Below are 23,317 nucleotides of genomic sequence, written 5' to 3'. Positions count from 1 at the left end.
TACCTCAGTGTCCCTGAGTGTAAAGTAAGAGTCATACATTGACCTCAGGGATTTAGGAGGCCATCAGTGAAGGGTTAGGCGCAAGCGCCTGGCATCCATGTACCTGGTCACATGAAGATAAACACCATGTAGAGGGCGTCATGTCTGGGCTTGTCAGGGTTCATGTTCTAAATGTTGCCTTGTTTGGTTGGGGAAGTGTAGGGCATTGCTGTAAGCTATGAACCATCCTGTTACTGAGCTGCTAGAAAGCTCCTGCTTTGGTTTCTCACACTTAATGGGGACTCTGGAGAATGGAGTCCTGGGTAGTGAGGTAGTATTAGTATTTTTTTTAAAAAAAAGTAGTAGTAGCATGCTATGATGGGCACTGTGTGGAATTTTACATGCACACAACATCCCATTTAATATTCACAAAGATGCATTGTCTTACATGAAAGGAAACTGAGGTTTGGTGCCCAGTCTTTCCCCCAGAACACACAACCAAGCAACAGCTCTGCTTAATTACCCATTAGCCACTGGCCTCTATGCCCTGCCCCTCCCTTATGAATTGGCCCTGAGATGATTGCATGGCTACTGATGACCTAGCCTGGAGACACCGCGCTAGAAGTCTGGGATCCTTTGGGATATTGCTTATGGTTGGTTTTGATGGCATTTCTAAGAAAGGACCCTGAATCTGTTCTTTGCCTCCTCAGGTCAAGTTTTGAGGAAACGGAAGCTCTTGTGAATGCAGCAGTAAAAATCCAGCATCCTGTCACATGTGGGCTGGCCTCCAACCAAGAGCCTCATTTGCAGGCGCCAGAGAAATCCTCCCAGAAGGAGTTGGAGGCCATGGCCTTGGGCACGCCGTCAGAGGCCATTGGAATGGTAGGTGGAGCCCGAGAGGTTTGAGATCACCAAGGATGAAACTGGACTCACTGGGTACCATTATCACTCACTTGGCACCTGCCCTAAGATCATACCCTGGCTCCAAGACTATAGGAGACGCCACAGCATCACAGTGAGGGGAAGGCCCCACATACTCGTTGTGGTGCTAGTGTGGTACTTGTGCTTTACTTGCCCATGGTTATTTTTTCTCTCTTGTTCTCCTACCCTTGGAATTGGACTGGATATCATGGAACCATGGTTAGTCAGTCTTCTTAGCCTCTGTGGCAAGCAGAGAAGTGTAGACCAGGAAGTATAGGGACCAGGTGTTATTTTTTTTTGATGAGGGCCAGTGATAGGAAATTTCTCCTGTTTATAGACCAGGACTATGTCTATTCCTTTTCCAATCCCTGCCAGGGACTTACAGAATCACAGCCCTAGGCCAGAGACCTCACCCACGCCTCTCCCTGTGCCACACGTAGTCTTTCTAGAGTATATGATGCTTACAGGAGCGTCTTCCATGCATCTTAAATTGACCAACCTTCTAGGTGAAGTGAATCTTACTTCTTTTGCCTCCCTCCTAGAAATCCCTAATCCAGTTTTAAAGCCATTGGTTCAGCATGTTAGTTTTGTTCTGTATTGGGAGATTTCATTTATCTTATGCAACAAGCGCTGATTGAGCACCTAGCTACTGTGTGTCTGGCAATGAGCTGCTGGAGACATAATAATGCGTAAGGAGAAGATCTAGCTGTCAATCAGTCCCAGAAATAGATACGGTGAAGGATTCATCCATGGTTCACTTCTAAAGCTGGCTTCTGATTCTGAACTTTCTTATGTACCAGGAGATACTTTCCCCATTTACATCATCTTTCCATTATTTAGATGATGGCTTTTTACTAAAATTTTACTTCCCCTGATGTTTATTTCCTTAATGGAGTTGTGTTACCCACAGGGACTTTTGAAATCATGAAGTAAATTCTAACTTGATTCTCATCTTGGGTCTAGAGAATGAAGGGAGCTGTGGGTGGGGAGGGCACTTAAGGCCCAGCTTTGAGGGAAGGGTTGAACCTGCCCATCTCCAGCTGCCCTGAGTCCCGTATGGGCAGCTAGTGGATACTCCCTTAAATGTTAAGGCACCCATGCCCATCAAATGGATGCATTGTCCTTGCCTGGAACCAATACTACTCTCCTCTATTTTTCTTCTGTGTCCTTCTCTCTGCTGGCATTCAGACATCTCCGGAGGGAGCCTTTGCCTCTGCTGACGCTCTCCTCAGCAGGCTGGCCCACCCCGCCTCTCTCTGTGGCGCGCTTGACTATCTGGAACCCGACTTAGCAGAAAAGAACCCCCCAGTATTTGCTCAGAAACTTCAGGTTTGTAGCCCATGTGTGACCTTTTGGGAGTTTGTCAAAACCTCAGTAGAGAATGAACCACCCCTAAGTGTCAAGTGTGCTGAGACGGGGACTTTATGAGGAAGTGCTGGAAATGTTCCAGATAGAATATTTTCCCATCAAACACTGGCACCTGTGGTATCCGTTAGCCAATACTATATGAATTGTGCAGGTGCATATTGAATGAACCATTTCTGTTATGATTTGGAACTTGGGTCCAAGCAGTCCTTTTTTTTTTTCCCAATGCATTGAAAGGCCCAATGGCAGTAGTGGGATTCTGCACTAACCAAAGGGATTTGGTCTCCATCCAGCCAGGTGGTCTGTATACCCAGGCACTCTCAGATTCCCATGAGATAGCATCTAGACTCAGTCTCACATCTGGAACCCAGATGATTATCTACTCTGTTCTTGAAATTTGACAACATAACCTGATATCCTCCAGACTAGAACATTCAGCCCAGGCCTCGAGAGATGGTTAACAGCCCTGTGAGAGACATATATCCAGCTAGCCCTGGGAACAACATCCAACTCTATAAGAAAGAACAAGAAGGAAATCAAAGAATATGATTATAGTTGACAGTTTGATTCTATTTTAAAAATCATTTTTTCAACATCAGCTGATTTTCTCTGATAGGCATTCGGGGTCATTTATTTAAACAAAACACACAAAACCAAAGAAAACAGAAATTGAAAGTTTATTTCATGATCTGCTGAGGTGTTCGTTGTGAGAGAAAGATGAGCGTGTGTTTTTGCCAAGTTTCTGTCATAGCGCATTTATGTGGCACATTCATTTCTTGGATGTGGAAAACATTGTGTCTGTCTTGCTGCGTTTCGCTGTGATTTGCTCACACCCAACCCCTTGGGCAGGAGGAGTTAGAGTTTGCCATCATGCGGATAGAAGCCCTGAAGCTGGCCAGGCAGATTGCCCTGGCTTCCCACAGCCGCCAGGACGTCAAGGTACCCGTTTGCCGCTTTAGTGCCCTATGCCACCTGGGAGTGCTGTGTGTGCCACGAGATCCCAGGACTGCATTGCTAACCATCGGCCAGGCGGGCATTGTGGTGTTTGACCAAGTGTGACTTCCAAAGGGCTGAGTTTAACTCTTGCATCCACACATACTGCTTAATGGGAGCGTGAAGGAACCGGTGGAGGGTGGCACCGGCCAATAGAGGAATTAGAGAAGCCGATGCCGAGCATTCAAGTGTGGGGTGATAACAATGGTGGAGAGGCCGGGAGCTTGGCCTAGTGGTAGAGTGATTGTCTAGCGTACATGAAACCCTGGGTTCGATTCCTCGGTACCACATACACAGAAAAAGGCAGAAGTGGTGCTATGGCTCAAGGGGTAGAGCCTAGAATAAGAGGGCAAAGCAGCTAGGGATTAAATTAATGAGCACTGGTTCAATAGAAAGAACAAAGTTGCCTTTGAGGTTGACTCTTTCCCTAAGATGCATTTTACCTCTCTATAGAACTCTGAAAGTTCACATGTAACCTTACTGAGAATCAGTAGCAAGTAGCCAGACCTCCCTGGAGATGTTAGATGATGATGTAGATGAGGAGTGGCTGTTCTTTCAGTAAAATGATGCATAGTTAACACCACCTCATATTTTCAGGGCACATGGCCTCTGTCACAGCGGCCCCTACCTCAGAGCCTCAGATAACTCATAGAGAAATGGCATGGAATTGTTTTGTTTTTTGTTTTTGTTCTAATTTGGGGGCTGGAACTCAGGGTTTTAGCTGTCATGTGTTTTTGCTCATGGTTGCTGTTCTACCACTTGAGCCATAGTTCATTTTTGGCTTTTTGCTGCTTCATTGGAAAGAAAGTATCTCTCAGATTTGTCTGCTGAGACTGGTTTCACACCATGGTTCTCAGAGCTCAGTCTCCTGTGTGGGAATAGAAGCATGAACCAACCAGAGGCTAACTTTTTTTTTTATTTTTGCCAGTTCTGGGGCTTGAACTCAGGCTCTGGGCACTGTCCTTGGACACTTTTTGCTCAAGGCTAGTGCTCTGCCACTTGTACCACAGTATGACTTCCAGCTTTTTCTGTGTATGTGGTACCAAGGCCAACTAACTTTTTTCCCCCCTTAAATAAAACAAAAGCAGAGAAGGCAGCAGGCCATTTGGTCTGTGGAGCAAAGGCAACGTAGACCCTGCTTTGTGAGTGGAATGTGATATTCACAGAGCGGGTAGAACACTTTCTACCTAGCTTTCAGGGTTGGAAGTCCTCTCGTCGTCTGCGGCCTTGAGGTTTGAATGAGCCTCTTTTCTCCAGTTGTGAGAAGAGGCTTACCATAGGAAGGACCACCGCTGTGGAGAGCAGCCTGGAGCCTGGCACAGAGGAGGTGTACAATAAAGGAGGGAGCTGTTGTTAGCTAGCGCTTTATGTTTGCTTCCTACATGATCAGATGCTCACAGCTTCTCCCGTAGAGACATGGGGCCTCATCTCATTTTGTAGACAAGGACAAGGAGCCCTGTAACAGAGCTGGGGGACCCAAAGGGGATATTGCCCACTCTCTCATGTACCAGATCATCTGGAGAGACACTCCTTGGTTCAGGAGCAGGGACTGTGTCACACAGAGGGGTGTGGTTTTGTCTGTGGAATTCCCAGTGGGCCCGATAGAAGACCTCCCTCCCAGAGATATGAGGTGATCCACCATTAGTCTCCAGACTAGGAACTGTGGGACACAGACAGGGAGGGACAGGGAAAAAATAGTTTGTTGAGGTTTTGGTTTTTGTTGCCAGGCCTATGGCATGGGCTGAATTTCCATGAAAGGGAGACTTTTAGAGAGCCTTAAGCTGTGCATATTTCCCCTCTACTAGATTTAGTTCTTGATATTCTTGTGGAATAACTTAAAGACAGAGGGAATTGCCTGAAATTCTGCCACTATAGTCTATTCCTGTTCAAGAAAATCATGGGACAGAAATGAGCATGTCCTGTTAAGTGGCATAGATTACCAACGAAGTATTCTGGGGTGCCAGGGAAACCCCATCCCTTTCCTCTGAGAGCCTGTCAGAAATGGTCTTTGGAAAACAGAGTTGACTTCCCCTTAGTCATAGTTTTGGGGTTTTTTTCAGACCATGTGTCTTGATGTAGATTTAGAAAGAAATGTCACATGGATTCACTGAGTATGGGCTGGAGAGGCGGGCCAGCTACCTCCTGATGGATTTCAGGAGTGTGTGCAGAAAGAAGTAGTCTGTGGAGGAAGGACTGTCTTGGAGCATAAGAAACATTTGTTTCTACCGTAGCTTTTGGAAAAATACATTATCTGCTATCTGTGGCCCATAAACAGTTGCCCTTGCTACCTAACCAACCCAGCGATGGTTTCTCATATAGCTGCGTGGTGGCACCTGTAATTTAGCTGCAGGTGACCTAGACCCATCTTTTTGGTAGCATGGCCTTAAGCAGATTCTGACACAAAAATGAAATCACTTGCAACAAAGAACACCATACAAGAAATTGGGGGGTGGGCGGAGTCTGGCTGTTCCTTAGCTGAATTAGTCTCTAGAAACAGCATGTAAAGATTCTCTGTGTGACTTGTTAGGAACTATTAGACATGAAGAGTTTGGATCTGGGTGTTGGACTTTCTCCCACATACGTCTTGATGGACCTGAATTCAGTAGGGGCCTCTGGGGAGTAAATCGGACCAGATCTCTGAATTCAGTGCAGCAGTCCTGAGTTTAACACGAACCCAGGCTGAATGGAACTTGAACAGCCTGTCTTTGGCTTTCCTATGGGTATGAGGTACAGAGATAGCAGTTATGTGTGTGTATGTGACATTGTGTGGCGATCCCTGGGGTTGGTGGCCTTTCTCCATGAGCGGTGGCGCAGAGGAATACAGAAGGAGGCATTCAGGTGATCTGTTCATAAATCAACAAGGTGACACAAATGGCAAGCTTCGACCAGGGAGTGAGGCCTAGCAGGAAGCACCGTGGGGAGGGGAGGGGACATGAAGCCTGTGTCTCCATCCTCCAGGGGTCCTGGCTCACCTGAGCAGGCACCTGTATCTGACAAATCTCAGAACAGGAACTGGGTCAGGGCCACGCTCCCACACCGGGAGACACCCCAGCCACCATCGCCTACCACCATTTGACAGAGAGTCCCAAGGAGAGAGACAGGTGTGAAAGCCCCTAGAGGACATGGCAGAAGGCTAGTTCATAGGCTTCTGCTTCTTTACCAATTTTAAGGACATGTAGTCATTTCCAGAGTCTGGGTTTTTAAAGATGAGTGTTGATTCAGTGGTCAGGCCTGACTGGTTTCTGGTGGCACTCTGGGCAGAGGTGTGGCCACGTGCCTCTATCCATGAAGTTGCTAAACCTGAGAGCCATCTACTGTCAGACTTGAGTGAAACAGCACTGGGTTAAGGCCATTCTCTTGCCTGGAGCAGACCACATGCTCACACACCCCCTAAACACCCAGGGCAGCCCCTTTGTGGCTCTCCTAAACTCAGATCTGCACTTTCAATCCCCTGCAGGTGACCCCTGATGGCTCTGGGGTCACATGGCCTGCATGGTGCCAGTCCTGAAGCCTAGCAGTAGGGAACTGGCCAAAGGAGAACCCTAAACCCAGTAAGCAATAGGATCCATCCCTGGCTGAATACCCAGCCAGCCTGCAGACACAAGGCTGCAGGCATGGAGGGAGAGTCCATTGCCTGGAGGCCCTCACAGGACCTCAGTCCTGGATGAGGTGTCAGCCTTGGGAGCTGAGGCTGTGTCCCATTTCAGCTTGTGATTTCTCTGGCTTTCTGTGGCCTTTCTGAAGTAACAAGGGGGGGGGGGATTATGTGAGAGAAAGAAAGGTTAATCTAAAAATATCTGATCTTAAAATAACAAACCTTTTAATTGCGGTTGAAAACAACTCTTGGTTGTAAGGAAAAGCCAGGCTGTACGCCATGAATTTCATGAACAAGCAGATTGTTGATAAAGGGAGTCATTCATGTGAGTCCTAAAGCCATTTGTCTCCTTGTTGCAGATAGCAGGTGACCGTGATGGCAGGTCACAGTGAACTGTTCTGGAGGGTGCTGTGGCTTAGTACTTACTTAGATGCCTCTCTGTTTTATTTACTTTTCATGTCTTCCATTGTTTTACAAAGAACTTTAGACAGCTTGAAGATGAGTGATTTCTTCGTTGATCCTATGTAGCTCCTGCTCAAAGTGATACTAGTTAGTTGGCTTATTTGGAGATGGAGTTGGCTCTCATTTGAAATCTGCAGACCAAAGCTCCCCAGCCTCTGTTTTCTTCAGCTTTAGAAGGGCCAGGCTGACTTTGGTGGCTCCAGTATTCCTGTTTTTCATTTGGAAACTTTCTGTTCTGATTTTTGAAAGAACACCTGTGAACATGATAGAAACATTTTGTTTTCTTTGTAAGTCCTCTTCAGAATTTTGTGTCAGTAAACCTGCTACTACCAAGTCCATCTAAACATTGAGACTTAATTTCTAGGTATAATAAATATTCCAGCTACTTCTTCAAAATGTCTAGCTCAGTAGAATGGTGAAAACCGTCTCAAACAGCAGGGATAATCCTCTTTATGTGTCCCCTGTGGCTTGTGGTCCTTCCTCTCCTGAAGTTAGAAGCTGCTAGCTTGTACCCTATCCAGGAGTCCTGGAAACAGAGGCCTGTGGAGTACAGGAAGACAAGAAAATTGAGGGACACATGTGACATGTGAGTGAGTAGCTGGGGTGTGGCCGCCCTGCATTGCCTGCTCCTGGCTCTGAGCAGGCACTTGGAAAGGAAGGGGCCACATCAGGGTGTGTCCAGGGATGCCAGGTCAAGCAGGGACAGTGAGATGCAGGTGACAGGCACTCTTCCAGGGCAAGCTAATTTACTGAGTGCACTTTGCATGTGGACAAACTAACGGGCCCTAACTCAATAACCTGCAGTCCTATCCACTATGCTTCTGCCTGTGTTTCCCAGACCGTATCCCTTCCCCTGCCCTCCGTCCCCGTCTCTGGTGTGCAGATGTGGCTGTTCCAGTCATCCTGTTCACAGGCCTTCTGGCCCACCCCTTCTCCAGACTGCTAGCACTTTAGTTTCATTTGTTGCCCTTTATCATTCCTCACCCTTCTGACCCTAAGTCTGTCCCTTTCTATTCTGATTTCTATTTCTGTTCTGATCACTGCTCAAGTTGGGTTTGTAATCTCCCAAGGACTGAGCATTTCCACACTGCCTATTAGGTAGAGTGTTAGCTCATACTGAATTGGACTGCCAGCTAAGGTGGATGCCACATTGGCAGCCATGACAGCACTATGAGGTTAATGAATAGGACTGAGAGTGGCTGGTTGGTTGGTGTTTCTTTTGCTATAGGGTTAGGCTGACAAGGTAGAGTTGGCTGATAAGCCTGGCTGTGCTAGCTGACGAAGCTTCTACTACCTATTGTAACTGGGCTTCAAGCATTTTTCTGCAAAAGGAAGGATGGCTGGCCCTTGTTCACCTCTCCAAGGCCTAAGAGGCCTCACACCAATGTGTGTCAGGTGAGGGAGGGGATCAGATCACTTGTGGTGGGTCTAATCAGCAAATTTCAATATAGACATTGACCCAGTTTTCAAGTTCCCTATTGCATAACAGACCTAACTCCAACTCCAACGTAAGTCTTACACTCAGAAACCTTGGCTGTGGAATTAGGTAGGGTTGACAAGGATGTAAGTCCTGTCTGCATCATGTCCTCCAATGGGGAGCCACACAAATGGCTCCTCTCCCCCCTCCCCAAGTTGAAATGCATCTAGCCTTATGAAAATAATCACATCTGAGGTTATTAAAACTAAGTCAATGTAGACTCGAATTCAGTATCAGTACCAGCAAGACTTTCATTTTGGGCGTGGAGCCTGCTGAATAACAACTCCAGTCCTTGTGCATTGAACTGAGTGACTCAGGGTCTGATAAATGGCAGTGATAAGCAGGCACTTGGCTTCAGGGCTTCTGCACCAACCCCTTGGTCAGGTACAGACAGTGGATCTCTCTCCATTGCACCTGGCACTGCCCCATTCATTAGTCTTTCGCATTTTCTGGTACTTTCAGTGTTCTTTGTTTGGAAGCCACGCAACTGAGAGAATGAATGTGATTCGTGAGATCGCGAATACCGTTCCTCTTTCATCCAGTTAAAGTTGACTGCTGTTTTTGTTTTATTTTCATGAAAAATCACTCCACAGAGAGAATCTGCCCATCCGGCTGACGTCCCCATCTCTAAAACCGCCTTGTACTCGCGCATCGGGACGGCTGAAGTAGAGAAGCCCACAGGCCTTCTGTTCCCACAGCCTGACTTGGACTCTGCATTGCAGGTCGCCAGAGCTGAGGTACCGTGGCTGGTGACATGGGCAGGGAAGTGGGGACTGGGGGGGGGGCTCCAGTGGCTCTGCCACTCAGCAGTAAAATGTGTACCCACCGAGCTGGTGTCTTCAGAGACTGATTTTGTCTTCTGAATGCCGCAAGCACCAGGCACCAGTGACTCACATCTCTAATCCTTGCTATTCAGAAGGCTGAGCACTGGGGATCACTGTTCAGAGCTGGCCTGGGCAGGAAAATATATGAGACTCTTATTTATTTCCAATTAACCACCAAAAATCCAGAATTGGAGCTAACATGGTAAAGCACCAATCTTCAGCAAAAATCTTAAGAGACAATGCCTAGGCCCTAAGTTCAGGCTCCAGTATTGGTATTAAAAAAACAAAAACAAAAACTGAATGGTTCAGGCAAGCTGTGTGGCAAATGGTAGCATTTGTTGACAGGCACAATGTCTTCGTTCATTTATTATAACAGGATTCAGTCTCATTTCTGGTTTCTTTCTTCATCCTGCTTTGGGAAGTTCCCTGAATGCAATTAGGGTTTGGTGTGAGAAGTCGTATTGCCACATTTATTTGATGTTGACTAGATCTGGCCAGGTCTGGAATTAACCTCTTCTCCTTCATCCTAGGTCATCACCAAGGAGAGAGAGGTCTCAGAGTGGAAAGATAAATATGAAGAAAGTAGGCGGGAAGTGATGGAAATGAGGTGAGATGTGGAGCTCAGCCAGCCTGGTGCCTGGAAACGCTGAGCTGTGGTTGGATAACGGCTGGGGCTGGTGTGTGACTCTCCAGATAGTGTTGTCTATAGGTAGCATCCTTTTCTCTTCTTTATTATACAAAGTGCATAGTTTTCAAGATTAATTTCATTGTGACGCTATTATTAAAATAGAGTTAACAAATGTAGTCTTGTAAGTATATGAGCAGCAGAAAATCTTTCACACCAGCCTCCACTCCACAACCTAACTTTTGGGGGTTGAAAATAGCAAGTGATTTATTTTCGCTTGTGTATTATGGTAGAAATGGGGTCTCTAGCATGTAACATACAGCGCACTTAATTACAATGGCAAGGACTAGTTTGATATCGAAATGATAAACTGCTGCTTTGTTACTCTCTGTGTCCTCCCCAGTAGTGCTGGGGCCACTGGGAGACAGTCGCTAAGGTCCCTGTGAGGACAAAATAAAGATAAAGGGTACTGAGGCACTTTGAGGCCTGTGGTCTCCCAACCTTTCCATGAAGATCGAAGTTCCATCACAGCTCTGTGATTGTAGGATGTAAGGAGATATCAGTTAATCATGGGGATCAGGTGAGGAACCGAGTGGAGCCGGTCTTGGTTACCTGTGGTTGTGGGGCTACCTGTGGTTGTGGTGAGGTGCCAACCTCTGGGAGCCGGGGCAAGCTGCCCTGCAGCTATGAAGCCTCTGCAATCAGGGCCCCTTCCCACCTCACGAAGCCCTTCCAGGCCGAGGGGTATCAAGGTCTGCCTAGCGGGGAGTTGTGTGTCAAAAGGAACCTGCTTGGAGAGCAAGAAGAAGATAGGGTGGCCCCACTATGTAAAGCCAGCCTAGTCCTTTCATTTGTGGGGCACACTGTGGAGTGCCAGGTCTTGGCATGATGTGAACTTAAACTCTGTCCTGTTGTCAGAGTCCAATCTGCCTCTGCTTCTCTTGCAGGAAAATTGTGGCAGAGTATGAGAAGACCATCGCACAGATGATAGGTAGGTGGCCTGGCTGGGCGCAGGCCTGCCCTGTGGTTTCTGAATGGGTAGGGTATGGGGCGTGCTGAGAGCAGGGGCTCAGAGCCAGCTCCCGAGAATCAGCCCAGAAGAGCCTTCCATTATGTCTACCTGTGGAACTTTGGCCTCCACACACCCCTCTTGAGGAAAAACACTAGGGTTAGTTCCTGCTGCATAGGAGTATAGGAATCAAGTTCCTAAACCCTAATTTAGTGCAGACTCAATTACCAAAATCCTCTACTCAGCCTTTTTTATTTTTTTAATTTGCCAGTCCTGGGAATTAAACTCAGGACCTGAGCACTATCCTGGGTTTTCTCAAGGCTAGTGCTCTACCACTTGAGCCACAGCACCACTTCCGGCTTTTTCTGTGTATGTGGTTCCAAGGAATTGAACCCAGGGCTTTGTGCATGCTAGGTAGGTAGTGTACCACTAGGTCATGTTCCCAGGCCCCCCACTCAGCCTTTATACACGGGTTTAGAGCCACAATGGCAGAATCTGTGGTAGTTGTCCACTGCCTTTTCTTTCTCCTGCCAACCTTGTCACCATTCCCACGCTCTCACTCCCTGAGATTGGCCACTTCCCAGAATCCTCCTTAACATGGCACCCCCAGTAGTCAATACTGGCAGATTGCTTTGGTCCATAATAAAAGAAGGCCTCTAGCCGGGTGTTGGTGGATCATACCTCTAAACCTAGTTATTTAGGAGGCTGAGATCTGAGGATTGAGGTTCAAAGCCAGCCCAGGCAGGAAAGTTTCAATTTGTCACCAAATAAATACATAAATAGATAAATAAATGTCAGAAATTGTGCTGTGGCTTAAGTGGGAGAGCGTGAACACAAAAGCTCAGGCCCTGAACTCAAGCCCACCACCTCTCCTCCCCCCGCCCCCAAAAAAATAAGCCAGAGAAGAAAAAACCTCAAGTTACACATAGTTGGACCTTTTTTCTTCCCATTCTTTCACCCTCTTCTCCTCTTTTTCTCCTTCCTCTTTTTCCTCCTTGTCAAAGATGTTGCAGAAGATCCAAGACTAAGCGTTTATGCTGGTGATGACTGCTCAGAAATGATGTTAGAAGTTGGGGTGGTATTGGTTTTAGCTGTCTAGCCATCTATGCATTCGCTTAGGGTCATGATAATCCGTTTTTTGTTTGTTTGTTTGGGTTTTTTTTTTCTGGTCATGAGACCTGAAGTGTGGGCCTGGGCTTTGTCCCTGAGCTCTTTATCTCAAGGCTGCTACCAGACGCCCTGAGCCACAGCGCCACTTCCGATAATCAGTTGTTTAAGAATCTTTTGCCCCTGAAGATGTGTGGCGTGAGCTCTCCAGAGTCCTGCGAACTGCTTGCTCTCTTCAGGCTTGTCCCTGTGCTTGCAAGCGAGCCTTTGCTCACACATGAGCCACCCTTCCGTCTAGTGTGTCCCAGGGTACACAGACCTGCAGCCTGCAGCCTGCGAGTGTGAGGGGCCGGCAGCTGAGGACCCTCCGCTCTGAGGAGCACTCAGGTGGTGTGTCACGATAGTCACCGTTCCGTCCCCAGTTCCAGTTGTGTCAGTCTCACAGCACATGCCTTCCATCAAAATGAAATTTCTTGATCTATTACTGGGGGATTTACGAACACATATGGATGAGATAAAGGTTAAAACTCTTGGAGTTAAAAATGCTGGTAACAGCAGTCAGGATGAAGGATTTATGTTTTCTAATATGCAGTATTCTGGTGTGTTCAGCACAATTTTTGGCCTCCCAAGACTTTTGGGATGTGAGATCATCGCATAAAGCTAGCATAGCCCATCTGGAAAGCTGCACCATCTCCTCATCATACGATTCTGTTTGTGTTCTTGGAGCTGCCCTTGGGCCGTTGCTGCAGTGGAGGTGGAGACCCTGTGCTTTTGCTGTAGTGTGTGGCGAGGGATACTGATAGGAGCAGACACTCTCCCTTGGGAACTCACAGTGAGAACCTGGGTAGGAGCATGGCCTTACGGGAACACAGAGCTATCTAGCCCTGTTGATTGGCAGATGAGGGTAGCCAGGATATTTTCAGTCCAAGGCTGTTTTGAGAGTGTGAGTAAAGTGTTGCCTGCTTGGCCCTCTACAGACTGCTGCCAGTCTCCCTCTCCCCTGTTGCTGGGGATCTTGGCCATGTAATATTCCTCTTCCCCCGTAGATACCTGAAGGTCCTTCTCAAAGGGCCAAACACTCAACCTCTGGGACAGTTTCTTGTACCTGAGAGAAATCTCTAGAAAATCCTATGAATCCCATCCCACCCCAGCCTCTCCTGCTGGGAGTTGAGTTATTACTTCGATTGACATCACTCTATGCCCAGAGCTTTCCTCATCAGAAAGGTGGCATGTCTGCTCTTGTCCATGCCCCCACTGGAGGCCATTGAAGAAGACCGCTAGACATGTCAAGGGCCTTGTGAGGCATCATTGGCGCTGTCAGCTGTGGGCAGAAGTGCCTTCTTTGGGGGGAAAAGTGTAAGACTCTCCATATATAGAAACATGCCCGTGCACCTCATCTGGATTCCATATTTGTCTATTCATTTTCACTCACTTACCCAGCATCACTTGGGGTACAGGAAACTTAAGCCTGAACGTGGCAGCCTGGGAGCAGAGTTAGCGTGAAAGCATTTTAAAGCTAACACTAGCTCGCTCCACCCATGCCAGCTCTTCCTGGATCCATGGCTCCCACATGTCTTTTACAGATGTTTCAGAGCTGTAAGACCTCAGCCCCACTGCCCCTGCCCCATCCCAGCTCTTCCTAGTGCTCAGATCGTGGCTATTTAGAATGTCATCTGCAAAGAGATTTCTATGGCTTTCTGCCTTCCAGGTTGTTGCAACTGGTTTTTCTTTTCTGCTTTCCTAACAACTTCCCTGATTCTCTGTTTTGCTTCTTCCATTTTTGTTGTTGTTGTTTTTTGCTTTTGCCCCCTGTCTTGCAAAACAAGCAGGCAAACCTGGTAAGTAAATGCTTTCCCCCTCATTTGACCCCTATGCTTTGCAACCTTGGTGTGTGTTTTCTGTTGTTACTTCTTAGTTACTTTTTTTTCCTTTTGTGTTTTTGCTTCATTCCCTACCTGATTTCATAGTGTGTTGCCTGCAAAACTGTGGTGACGTCAGGGGCATTGTTCTGTTGTTGAGTCCTCTGTGTCTTTGGGTTAAGTCTGATTTCCTCATTTTAAGAATCAAACTGCACTGGTCATGTAACAAAAGATTTATATGGCCGTCTCATTACCTCAATCTTCTGAGGGATTCTATTTTTAAAAGTCTGGAAAGGAAACCTGAGGCAGGCGACTTCTTAGATCCAGGAAATCAGATGGGCTTGGTTTGATAAATGACTCCTTTTAGTCTGCCCAGTGAAATGCATACATGGCCCTGAATCTGCCCACAGTGTTCATTGCCCAGCATGATGGGAACTGAGGAAGTTGCTAAACAAGCATTTGGTTGCTAGTGAGACATGAACATGCCCTTTTGAGGGAGGATATGTAACATGCCAGCTTTTGGCGATTCTGTTCTGTTTTAAAATGCTCGCCATTTGACAAGTCATTGTCACACAGATTTTGCCAGTCAAGTCTCTGGCACTCAGATTTGGGGGTGATAGTTTCAGGGCTCTGTATAGACAGTGGTGGGTCACCCACACCTGACTTTTCCTAGGTGTTGAGGGCTCTGTATTCATTCTCTCATTTACTGTTCTCCAAATAACCTGCGATAAGTCAATGTCATCTCCTATTTTGGGGGAAAGAGGCTGAGACACATAGAGTTCAAAAACTTTGCTCAAGGTCACACCATTGGGAGGTATTAGAATCAGGATTTGAACTCAGGCTGTCATACACAGGAGTTTGATCACTGCCCTGGTGGTTCTAGGCTGCTGGGAGCAAGAGGGCTAAGACTTCCAGAATCACAGAAGCAGAGAGAGGGACAGGGGTATTTTGAGAGGGGGCGGGGGGATGCAGAGCCATGTTCCTGTGGCACAGAGCTGGTTTCCTACTTACCAGTCCCCTGAGTCCAAAGATGGACTATGCCCTCTGTCCACTTGGAACGGATCCTTACATGTGAGAATCATTTTGAGTGGGAACTGAAACTGTCTGACCTCACACAGCAAGAATGCATCTAACTCAGAACATGGCAAGATGTCTGTCCATCAGAAAACTAGCCCAAAGTAAAATCTCCCTATGGTTATTCCAGGAGAATAAGGTACTCGGGTACAAAGAGGAGGCCTTTTCCATAGCCCCCAGGAACTGACAGGGGATCAGAGTTCTGAGGAGTGCCATGGCCTGAGGCATGGGAAGCTATAGGAGCTACCCAGGGAACTGAGGCATCAAGGCTGGAAAGTAGGATAGAGGGTGAGACGAAGGAGTCTGGACTTCATTCCCAAGGCAGGAAGAGGCCCTAGGAGTAGCTCTGTGCAGAGCCAGTGTCTGCACTCACACTTTAGGATACTTGGTCTGCTATCGTGTCCTAGTGCGGGGCATTGAGTCAGAGAGATAGTCATCTCAGTGCTCAGCACAGGGGATAGCCTAGGAGAGCTGGGCTGCCATTGCTGTCAGCAGCCATAATGCGATTGTGAGTCCCATAGAAGCTAGCTCTCAGAGCCAGCCCTGAGCTGCAGACAACCCATTCTACCCCTCCCAATTCTCCAGCCTGTTCCGTAACACAGACATGGTTCCCTAGACATGTGGCCCAGGAGACTGGCTTAGGATAGCAGAGGACCAGAGATGGGCTACAGATCAGCATTCTAAACTGGGCCAGTTAAGTTCTGGACATCCTGGAGAGACCCATTTGCAGAAGTATCTTTGTTTTGCCTGGACTCATACTTTCAACAGCCAAGGAGCTGTCAGGATTGGTGTGAGACAGAACTTCAGGGCAGAACAGGTTTGTGGGGGTGTGTTTCTGGGGATGTGTGAGAGAGAAAGAAACCTTTTTCTCCCCCTGTGAACTTTTCTGTCTGTCTTAACAATACTTAGCAAGGCCATCTCTAGAACTCATACTATAACATCCTTATGTTTTGCCTTCCCCGGAAGAAAGTGGAGGTATGTCTTCCCCCTACTCCCGAGATCTCTTTGATACAAGGGAAATAGAATGTCTGGGGTCTCCAGTGTAGCACTGCAAGAGCCTATTTTAATCAGGCTAAATTCCTAAGCCATGTGATACTGTGCAGACTCAAGTCTAGGATGCTGAGGCCATCTGGTAAGACCCTGGAACGTAGATTCCTTCCAACGTCTTGGAATGTACCCATTCTTTAGGCTGAATCCTAGCTGGGGTCTTTGCTGGCCCCCAGAGATTCCACCTGGACTCCACAGGCTCCACTGTCTGGCTTTTTGTCTCTCCTGCCAGAGGATGAACAGAGAGAGAAGTCTGTGTCCCACCAAACGGTGCAGCAGCTGGTCCTGGAGAAGGAGCAGGCACTGGCTGATCTCAACTCCGTAGAGAAGTCACTGGCTGATCTCTTCAGGAGATACGAGAAGATGAAAGAGGTCCTGGAAGGCTTCCGCAAGGTATGCCCTCATTCCCGAGCAGAAAAGGGGCCTGGCATGTCCAGTCCACAAGCAGGAAAGGTCTGGGAGAGTTGGCGGGCACTCTGGGGATAGAGCCCTGGAAGGCCACCTGAGGTCTTCTAAGAAGGAGGCTTTTCGAAGTCAGACTTAGCTGTCTGGAGTTCACAGCATCAGAGAGTTTGGAGGTTTCTGGATACCCTGGATTTTCTTCTCATGACCATGACCCCTGCTCCATGTCATGTCAGAATGAAGAAGTGTTAAAGAAGTGTGCACAGGAGTACTTGTCCCGAGTGAAGAAAGAGGAGCAGAGGTACCAGGCCCTGAAGGTGCACGCAGAGGAGAAGCTGGACAGGTAACACGGGCCCTGCCTGGCTGGGAGCTTTTAGGAAAGGGTGGCTGCTCCATGCACATTTTTTTTTTCAATGTGACTTTTTCAATCTGGAAATCCATTGTTGTAGTAAAGGACATGCATTGTCCTGGTTAATGACCAGGATTTCCAAAACAACTCAACAGTGTGGCAACTGGGGCTGGGTCTTGTGTCCTTCTGTACTCAGGCTCGACTGGGTAAGGCTGGGTCCAGACCCTTTCCCTGGCCAGGAGTTGGGAAGAGGGAGACAAGAGGCATCTGTGCCGACAGATGGCCTCCACAGTGACAGGTCGTCGTCTCTGAACCCGTGTTCCCACAGGGCCAATGCTGAGATTGCCCAGGTTCGAGGCAAGGCCCAGCAGGAGCAAGCTGCCTACCAGGCCAGCCTGCGGAAGGAGCAGTTGCGAGTCGATGCTCTGGAAAGAACACTGGAGCAGAAGGTAACGGGGTGAGGGTGGGGTCCCCAGGTGGTTGGGGCTGGCCCTCTACTGGTGGAGGCCTGTCCATCAGACAAGTAGGTGGGACTTGTGGGCAGAGCCACAACCATGGTAGCTTTTCCGACAAGTTCATGCATCACCAACATACTTGTGTCACCTGGAAGATCCAATTTAATGCCAGCCCTGTTATGGGCTTCCTTTCTGCCTTTCATGGAATTATAGTCCACGTGAGTATTTATTTCTGCTTCTCGTTCCTTTTCAGTATTAATTTGTCATATATTTGCTTAGCATTTGTGGTATTCCAGACATTGTACTTGAGCCCTTGTATCCAGCCCCCTGGCAGAGGTGTCTGGCAACACCGTCAGCGGGTAGTGTCAGAGCCAGAAGCGCCCAGATGGCCTCTGGTTCTATGAACAGGGCCTCAGGTGATTCTAGAGCCTCGGTGAATCCCACCGAGGATACCGTCTCCCCTGGTCCCATGAGGACATCTGTCACCCTAGCAGGACCTTTGAGCCTTGGTCTCATAAGTCTGAGGTTGGATGAATGGAGTTTCTTGAAGGGAAGAGCTTCCCAGGCATGGATTTCCCTGGGAGAACATCAGAGAACCTGGTATCCTGGGGCACTGGCTTTTCTTGTGCTCTTGATGGCAGTGGTGGCGGAGGGGGTCTCTCGTGGGCAGATGAGCAGCAGGAATCCAACCTATGGCCTCTGCCATCCCAGACACTGAAATTTTAATATGGTCCATACTAAATGATTGGGCTACCGGCAATAACCTGGCAGGTGGTCTGAGGAATTAAGAAGTGCGATTCTTTGTCCTTCCCCTCAGTTTCTAAGATCCCTGTAGTCCTGAAAACACTTCAGATGATTGAGTTTCCCCAAGGTGTAAGTCTGACTCTCATCCAGGCCCACTCACTCACTGGTGCTGGTTCTCCAAGCTGTTCCTGATTCTTCAGAATCCAGGCAAAGTGGGCACAGGGCACAGTTACTGTTCTGCCTTTTCCTCTTAGGATGCAAATGACAAATGACTGCCAAGAAATTTAGTTTCAGAATTACATTTTAAAAAGAACAGGCTGTTGGGAAGTACTCTGGAGGCGAAGACAGAAAAATCAAGAGTTACAAGCTAGTCTGGACTACATAGAGAAGAAGTAGGGAGAGGAATGTAAAGGAGGAAGGGGAGGAAGGGACGGAGGGAGGAAGGAAAAGAAAAAAGGGGAAGGAAGGGAGGGGCAAGGAAGGGAAAGGAAAGAAAAGTTGGCTTATGCTTATCTATATATTCTTATCTATATATGTTTTCTCAGCTCTAATCACAGAGACAAGCAATATAGTCAGAATAGGGGATACAAATAGTTGTTCACTCGATAATTATCGTGTCGTTACATTGTTGAATGTTTAGTTAGTGCCCATAATTTGCTACATATTGATAATCAATGACTCATAAGAAATGGAAAGTCCCCTTAGAATGAAGACCGCATTCCCCGTCATCTGGGGTATGAAGCAGTTGTTCACTGAATGTTTCCAGGTGTGGAATGTAGCAGCACCTTGGAGATTGTCCATCTGTTTATCTGGATCTGGTGGTGCTTAGATTGTACACTGATACTGGGTAAAGCTGGAATCAGGATAGTCAGACATAGTTGGACTGCTCAGACATTGCCTTTGCTAAAGGAAGGTGATGCTATGTTTTCTGGCCAAACTGAAACACAAAGAAGAAAGCAGGCTGGCTTGTACAGTTTGATAACAGGAAATATAAAAATATGCCTATAAACCTTATTTTATTTTAAACTCAACTTCCAAAGGAATGAGTTAATCACATGACTTCTTCCCTAGAGGACCCTAATGACATAAAAGGGACTATCTTCAGAAATAGAATTCTCCAGAGCTGTTCTGTATGCATGCATTAGGCATTTTGCTCCATTGGGATTTATAAAGACTTTTCGCAGTGTTTGCCTATGACTCCATAGATTACAAGGCTGTGGCTGTTGATTAGAGCTTGGAGAATCTCCAGGCATCTGTGTGCAATGGATTTCTGATAGCTCTCAGCCAAGAGTCGCTATCCCTCACTCTTAATATGTATGATAGCAAAAGCACATAGAGCCCAGCCAACCTGAATTTATATTCTAGGTGGGCCACATTTGACTGTGAACTTAAGCAAAACACTTAATGTCTCTGAGCCTGTTTCCTTACTTTAAAAAAAAAATAGTATAATACTAGCTTCCTTTTTTCTTTTTCAATACTGAGGTTTGAACTCAGGCCTCATCTTACTCAATCTGCTTGGTCACTTGATGCTCGAACCTGTGACCCACTTCTCCATCCCTGTTTTTCATGGGGTTACTAAGACCCTCCAGGTCTTAGCCTCATGAGTAGTTAGGATTATGTGCAGCTACCTGGCTAATCATAGCTCCCTTTAGGCAGTTGCTGGTGGGTCACACCTGTAGTCCTAGCAACTCAGGAGTCTGAGGCCTGCAGATCAGGGTTCAAAGCCAGCATAGGCAGACTTTTATCTCCAATTAACCAGCAAAAAACCCAAAGTGAAGCAGAGCACTAGTTTTGAGCAAAAAAGCTAAAGGCCTCTGTGTGCTGTTATGTTTTCAGGCTGATAATTGGCAAATGATTGAACTATTCTAGTAGGATAGGAAATCACCAATGACAGCCCCACAGGAATGGTGGCAGCAGAAACAGTGACAGTTACTTTTTTTTCTCAGATGTGTCCACCATGTTGTAAGTAAAGATAAGGAAACGGAGGCTCAAAGAGACTCTATAACCTGGCCATGGTCACCCAGGTAGAGCTGAGACATACACATGTGTGGTTTGGCTCCCGGATGTTTCTGTTGTTGATTTAGGTGACTTTTGGAGTTGGAAGGGAAAGGACCCAGAAACTGGTCAGAGCCTCAAGACCCTTTCTGTTTGATTGGTCTGATCGAAAGCATCAGGAACTCTTCTTGTCTTCCTTTTCAGAACAAAGAGATAGAAGAACTCACCAAGATTTGTGATGAACTGATTGCCAAAATGGGGAAAAGCTAACTTTGAACCAAATGCTTGGACTTGAGCGTTGCGTGCAATATGACCGTCGGCACACTGCTGTCCCTCTGTTATGAGGACAGGTTCTCTTCTCACCTTTTGTATGCACTACTGTATTTCCTTCCTACATAGAGTCGATTTGATTGTATGCAGCACTGAGGAGACTATCAAGATTTCTTGCTATTGGTTTGCATTTTCCTAGTCTAATTCATAGCAAGCTGACCTCAGAGTTCCTGTATCAGGGAGATTGTCTGATTCTCTAATAAATGACAAATTGCTGACCTTGGCCTTGCCATTTGTACACAAATTCCCAGGGTGAGCAGCTTTTGATTTACTACAAATATGTACAGCGTGCATAGGGACTCTTGCCTTAAAGAGTGTAAACTTGACCTGCATTTGCTGATTTGTTTAAAAAAAACAACAACGCATGTTTGGAATAAAAATCCTCTATTGTAAATAAATTTTTTTCTTTGGATCTTGGCAATGAGTGTGGCTGTGACTTATTTTCTGGGAATGATTGAGTCTTTTCTATCCTTTGTTCAGTAATATCAGATTTGGCCTTTTGCTTTTCTTTTCCTTGTTCAGCAACTTAATATTTCCTTCTTATGTGGCTGGGTTTGTAAGTCAAAGCTAATAAGAGGTATTAATAAGAGACCATGTAAATAAGTGGATGCATTGGATCAGCTTAGATTTTGTTTTTATAAAACCTCTTTTTTTTTTAATCAATCGTGGGGCTTTAACTCTGGGTCTGGGTGCTGTCCCTGAGCTCATCAGCTCAAAACTACCGCTCCACCACTTGAACCACAGTGCCAGTTCCAGTTTTCTGGTAATTAGAGATAAGAGTCCCTAGCTACTCAGGAGGCTGAGATCTGAGGATCGCAGTTCAAAGCCAGCCAGGCACTATAGAAGGTCTGTGAGACTCTTCTCTCTAATTACCAGAAAACCAGAAGTGGCGCTGTGGCTCAAGGGGAGGGTGGTAGCCTTGAACTGAAGAGCTCAGGGACAACGCCTAGGCCCAGAAATCAAGTCCCATGCCTACCAACAAAAACAATGTCTCAGAACTGTTGTGCCCAGACTGGCTTTGAACCATGATCCTAGCTAGGATTACAGGTGTGAGCCACCAGCACCCAGCTAAGACCTCTTTCTTTAGAAGACAAAATCTGTTTCCTTTTATTGGGTGACAGATATAATGGGCTGTCATTCTTTCTGTCCTGCCTCTTCATGTGTGAGGACTAATCCTGAAATTCTGTCTGTTCTCCTCTTAAGTGACTAAAGAATGAACAGGTCCCTATAGGAAGTTGGAAATGAGTCACTTAGCAATGACGGTTGTCAGATGGCTTCTGGGTTCCCATCCTGCTCAGGAATCCCAGGGAAAAGGGAGTGAAGGGAATGGGGAGATACCAATAGCTTTGTGGCTCAGGCATGTTGTAACAAAGCATCACCAATTTAGTAGCATAAAACAGACAACAGAAAACAACAGATGTGTTGTCTCACCATTCAAGAGATCAGAAGTTATCCTGTAAGGTTGGCTCCCTCTGGTGGCTCTGGGGAGCACTGCCTCATGCCCCACCGTGCTTCCCATGGTCACTGCAATCCTTCACATCCCTTGGTTTATAGCTCCAACACCCCGCAACTCTGCCTCTGCCTCACGTGGTCTTTGTATTTCTGTGTCTCAGATCTCCTCCTTCTCTCTTAGAAGAATACCCACCATTGGACTTCTTGCCCATCTTATGTCCAGGATCATCTCGTCTCAGCATTCCCAGCGGCATCTACAAAAACTCTGCTTCCAAATCAGGTCACGCCCACAGGTAGCAGGGGTGAGAATGTGGGTTCGTCTGCGGGAAGACATGTATGCATCAATACAACGTGTGATGTAAAGCTAACAGAAAGCGCAGTCCCGGGCCTCTGATGGTCCTAAGCTCTCCATCTCCCTGCCTGACCTGGCCACGGTGACCACCCCTTCTAAGCAGGAGGGCCGTGGGCAGCCTCAGCTCTCGGGGGGACAGAGTAGAGTGGGGTGGGGGCCTTTAGTACATTGGGATCAGGACTTCTTTGTTTCCCTTTAGGGGAGGGATCCAGGTATGTACTTCTTTCCTGACTTCTTTAAGTTCTCTTTAGCAGACATGATCATCCACCTCTCTTGAGCCCTACTTAGAAACTCAGAGAGGCTTATGGAAGCTTCTGGGCACTTCTTATATATTTTTTCAGGCAAAGAGTACATGTGACCCCAAAGAGGGAGAGCATCTGACCCCTCAACTTCTAAGAATCTCCTCTGTCCATGTGTAGTTATTTCTGCTCAATGACACTCTGTCAGTCTGCGCCCCTAAGCTCTCACTTGCCCTGGGATTCTCTTTGTGAACCTCAACCTACTGCAATCTTCAGTAAATGTTCCCATAAGGAGTGTCACCATTCATTATTATGAATGGCCTTGGTACCATTAACTGACCCCCTACGAAGTGATGGGCATTTATGTTATGTTCGATGTTTCTGTTTTTCATGTTATGTGAATGTCCTTATGAACTTATTAATGACCTTGAGGCTGAATATCCAAGATGGCTCACATAGGCTGCTCTAGCACGAGAGACACTTGTTGATTAGGTCAGGGGAAGGGGGAAAAGACGTCCGCCATGGGGAAGTTGCACTGGGGAGAGGTTAAGGAAGAGGAGTTTCGTCCCAGCTTGGTGGTGTGAGGGATAGGGCACAGGGACATTCTACATCAGCTCCCCCAGTCAGTCTTCTGCACGAGTAGAGACCAGAGCGAGCAGAAG

At 47.1% G+C, this 23,317-nt stretch overlaps 1 protein-coding gene across 5 annotated transcripts in view; it reads left to right on the top strand.

The window, feature by feature from the left end:
• The window catches only part of Tacc2 (transforming acidic coiled-coil containing protein 2), a 120,185-nt gene extending 99,156 nt beyond the window's left edge, over positions 1-21,029 (top strand). For 3 of the 5 annotated variants that reach the window (XM_090345706.1, XM_090345705.1, XM_090345708.1), the window contains 9 exons: positions 690-861; positions 2,089-2,229; positions 9,386-9,529; positions 10,147-10,223; positions 11,189-11,232; positions 16,570-16,730; positions 16,976-17,082; positions 17,417-17,537; positions 20,487-21,029. In XM_090345706.1, coding sequence (XP_090201832.1) covers positions 690-861; positions 2,089-2,229; positions 9,386-9,529; positions 10,147-10,223; positions 11,189-11,232; positions 16,570-16,730; positions 16,976-17,082; positions 17,417-17,537; positions 20,487-20,552 — 1,033 coding nt within the window. In that variant the 3' untranslated portion in view covers positions 20,553-21,029. The remainder of the gene's footprint in view (positions 1-689; positions 862-2,088; positions 2,230-9,385; positions 9,530-10,146; positions 10,224-11,188; positions 11,233-16,569; positions 16,731-16,975; positions 17,083-17,416; positions 17,538-20,486) is intronic. The other 2 variants (XM_090345707.1, XM_090345709.1) reach the window with 1 other exon arrangement.
• Positions 21,030-23,317: the final 2,288 nt, after the last annotated feature.

Source organism: Megascapheus bottae, chromosome 15, assembly GCF_031878675.1.
Source record: "Megascapheus bottae isolate mThoBot1 chromosome 15, mThoBot2.hap1, whole genome shotgun sequence".
NCBI classification, from domain to species: Eukaryota; Metazoa; Chordata; class Mammalia; order Rodentia; family Geomyidae; genus Megascapheus; species Megascapheus bottae.
This window is presented reverse-complemented; position numbering and strand designations above follow the sequence as displayed.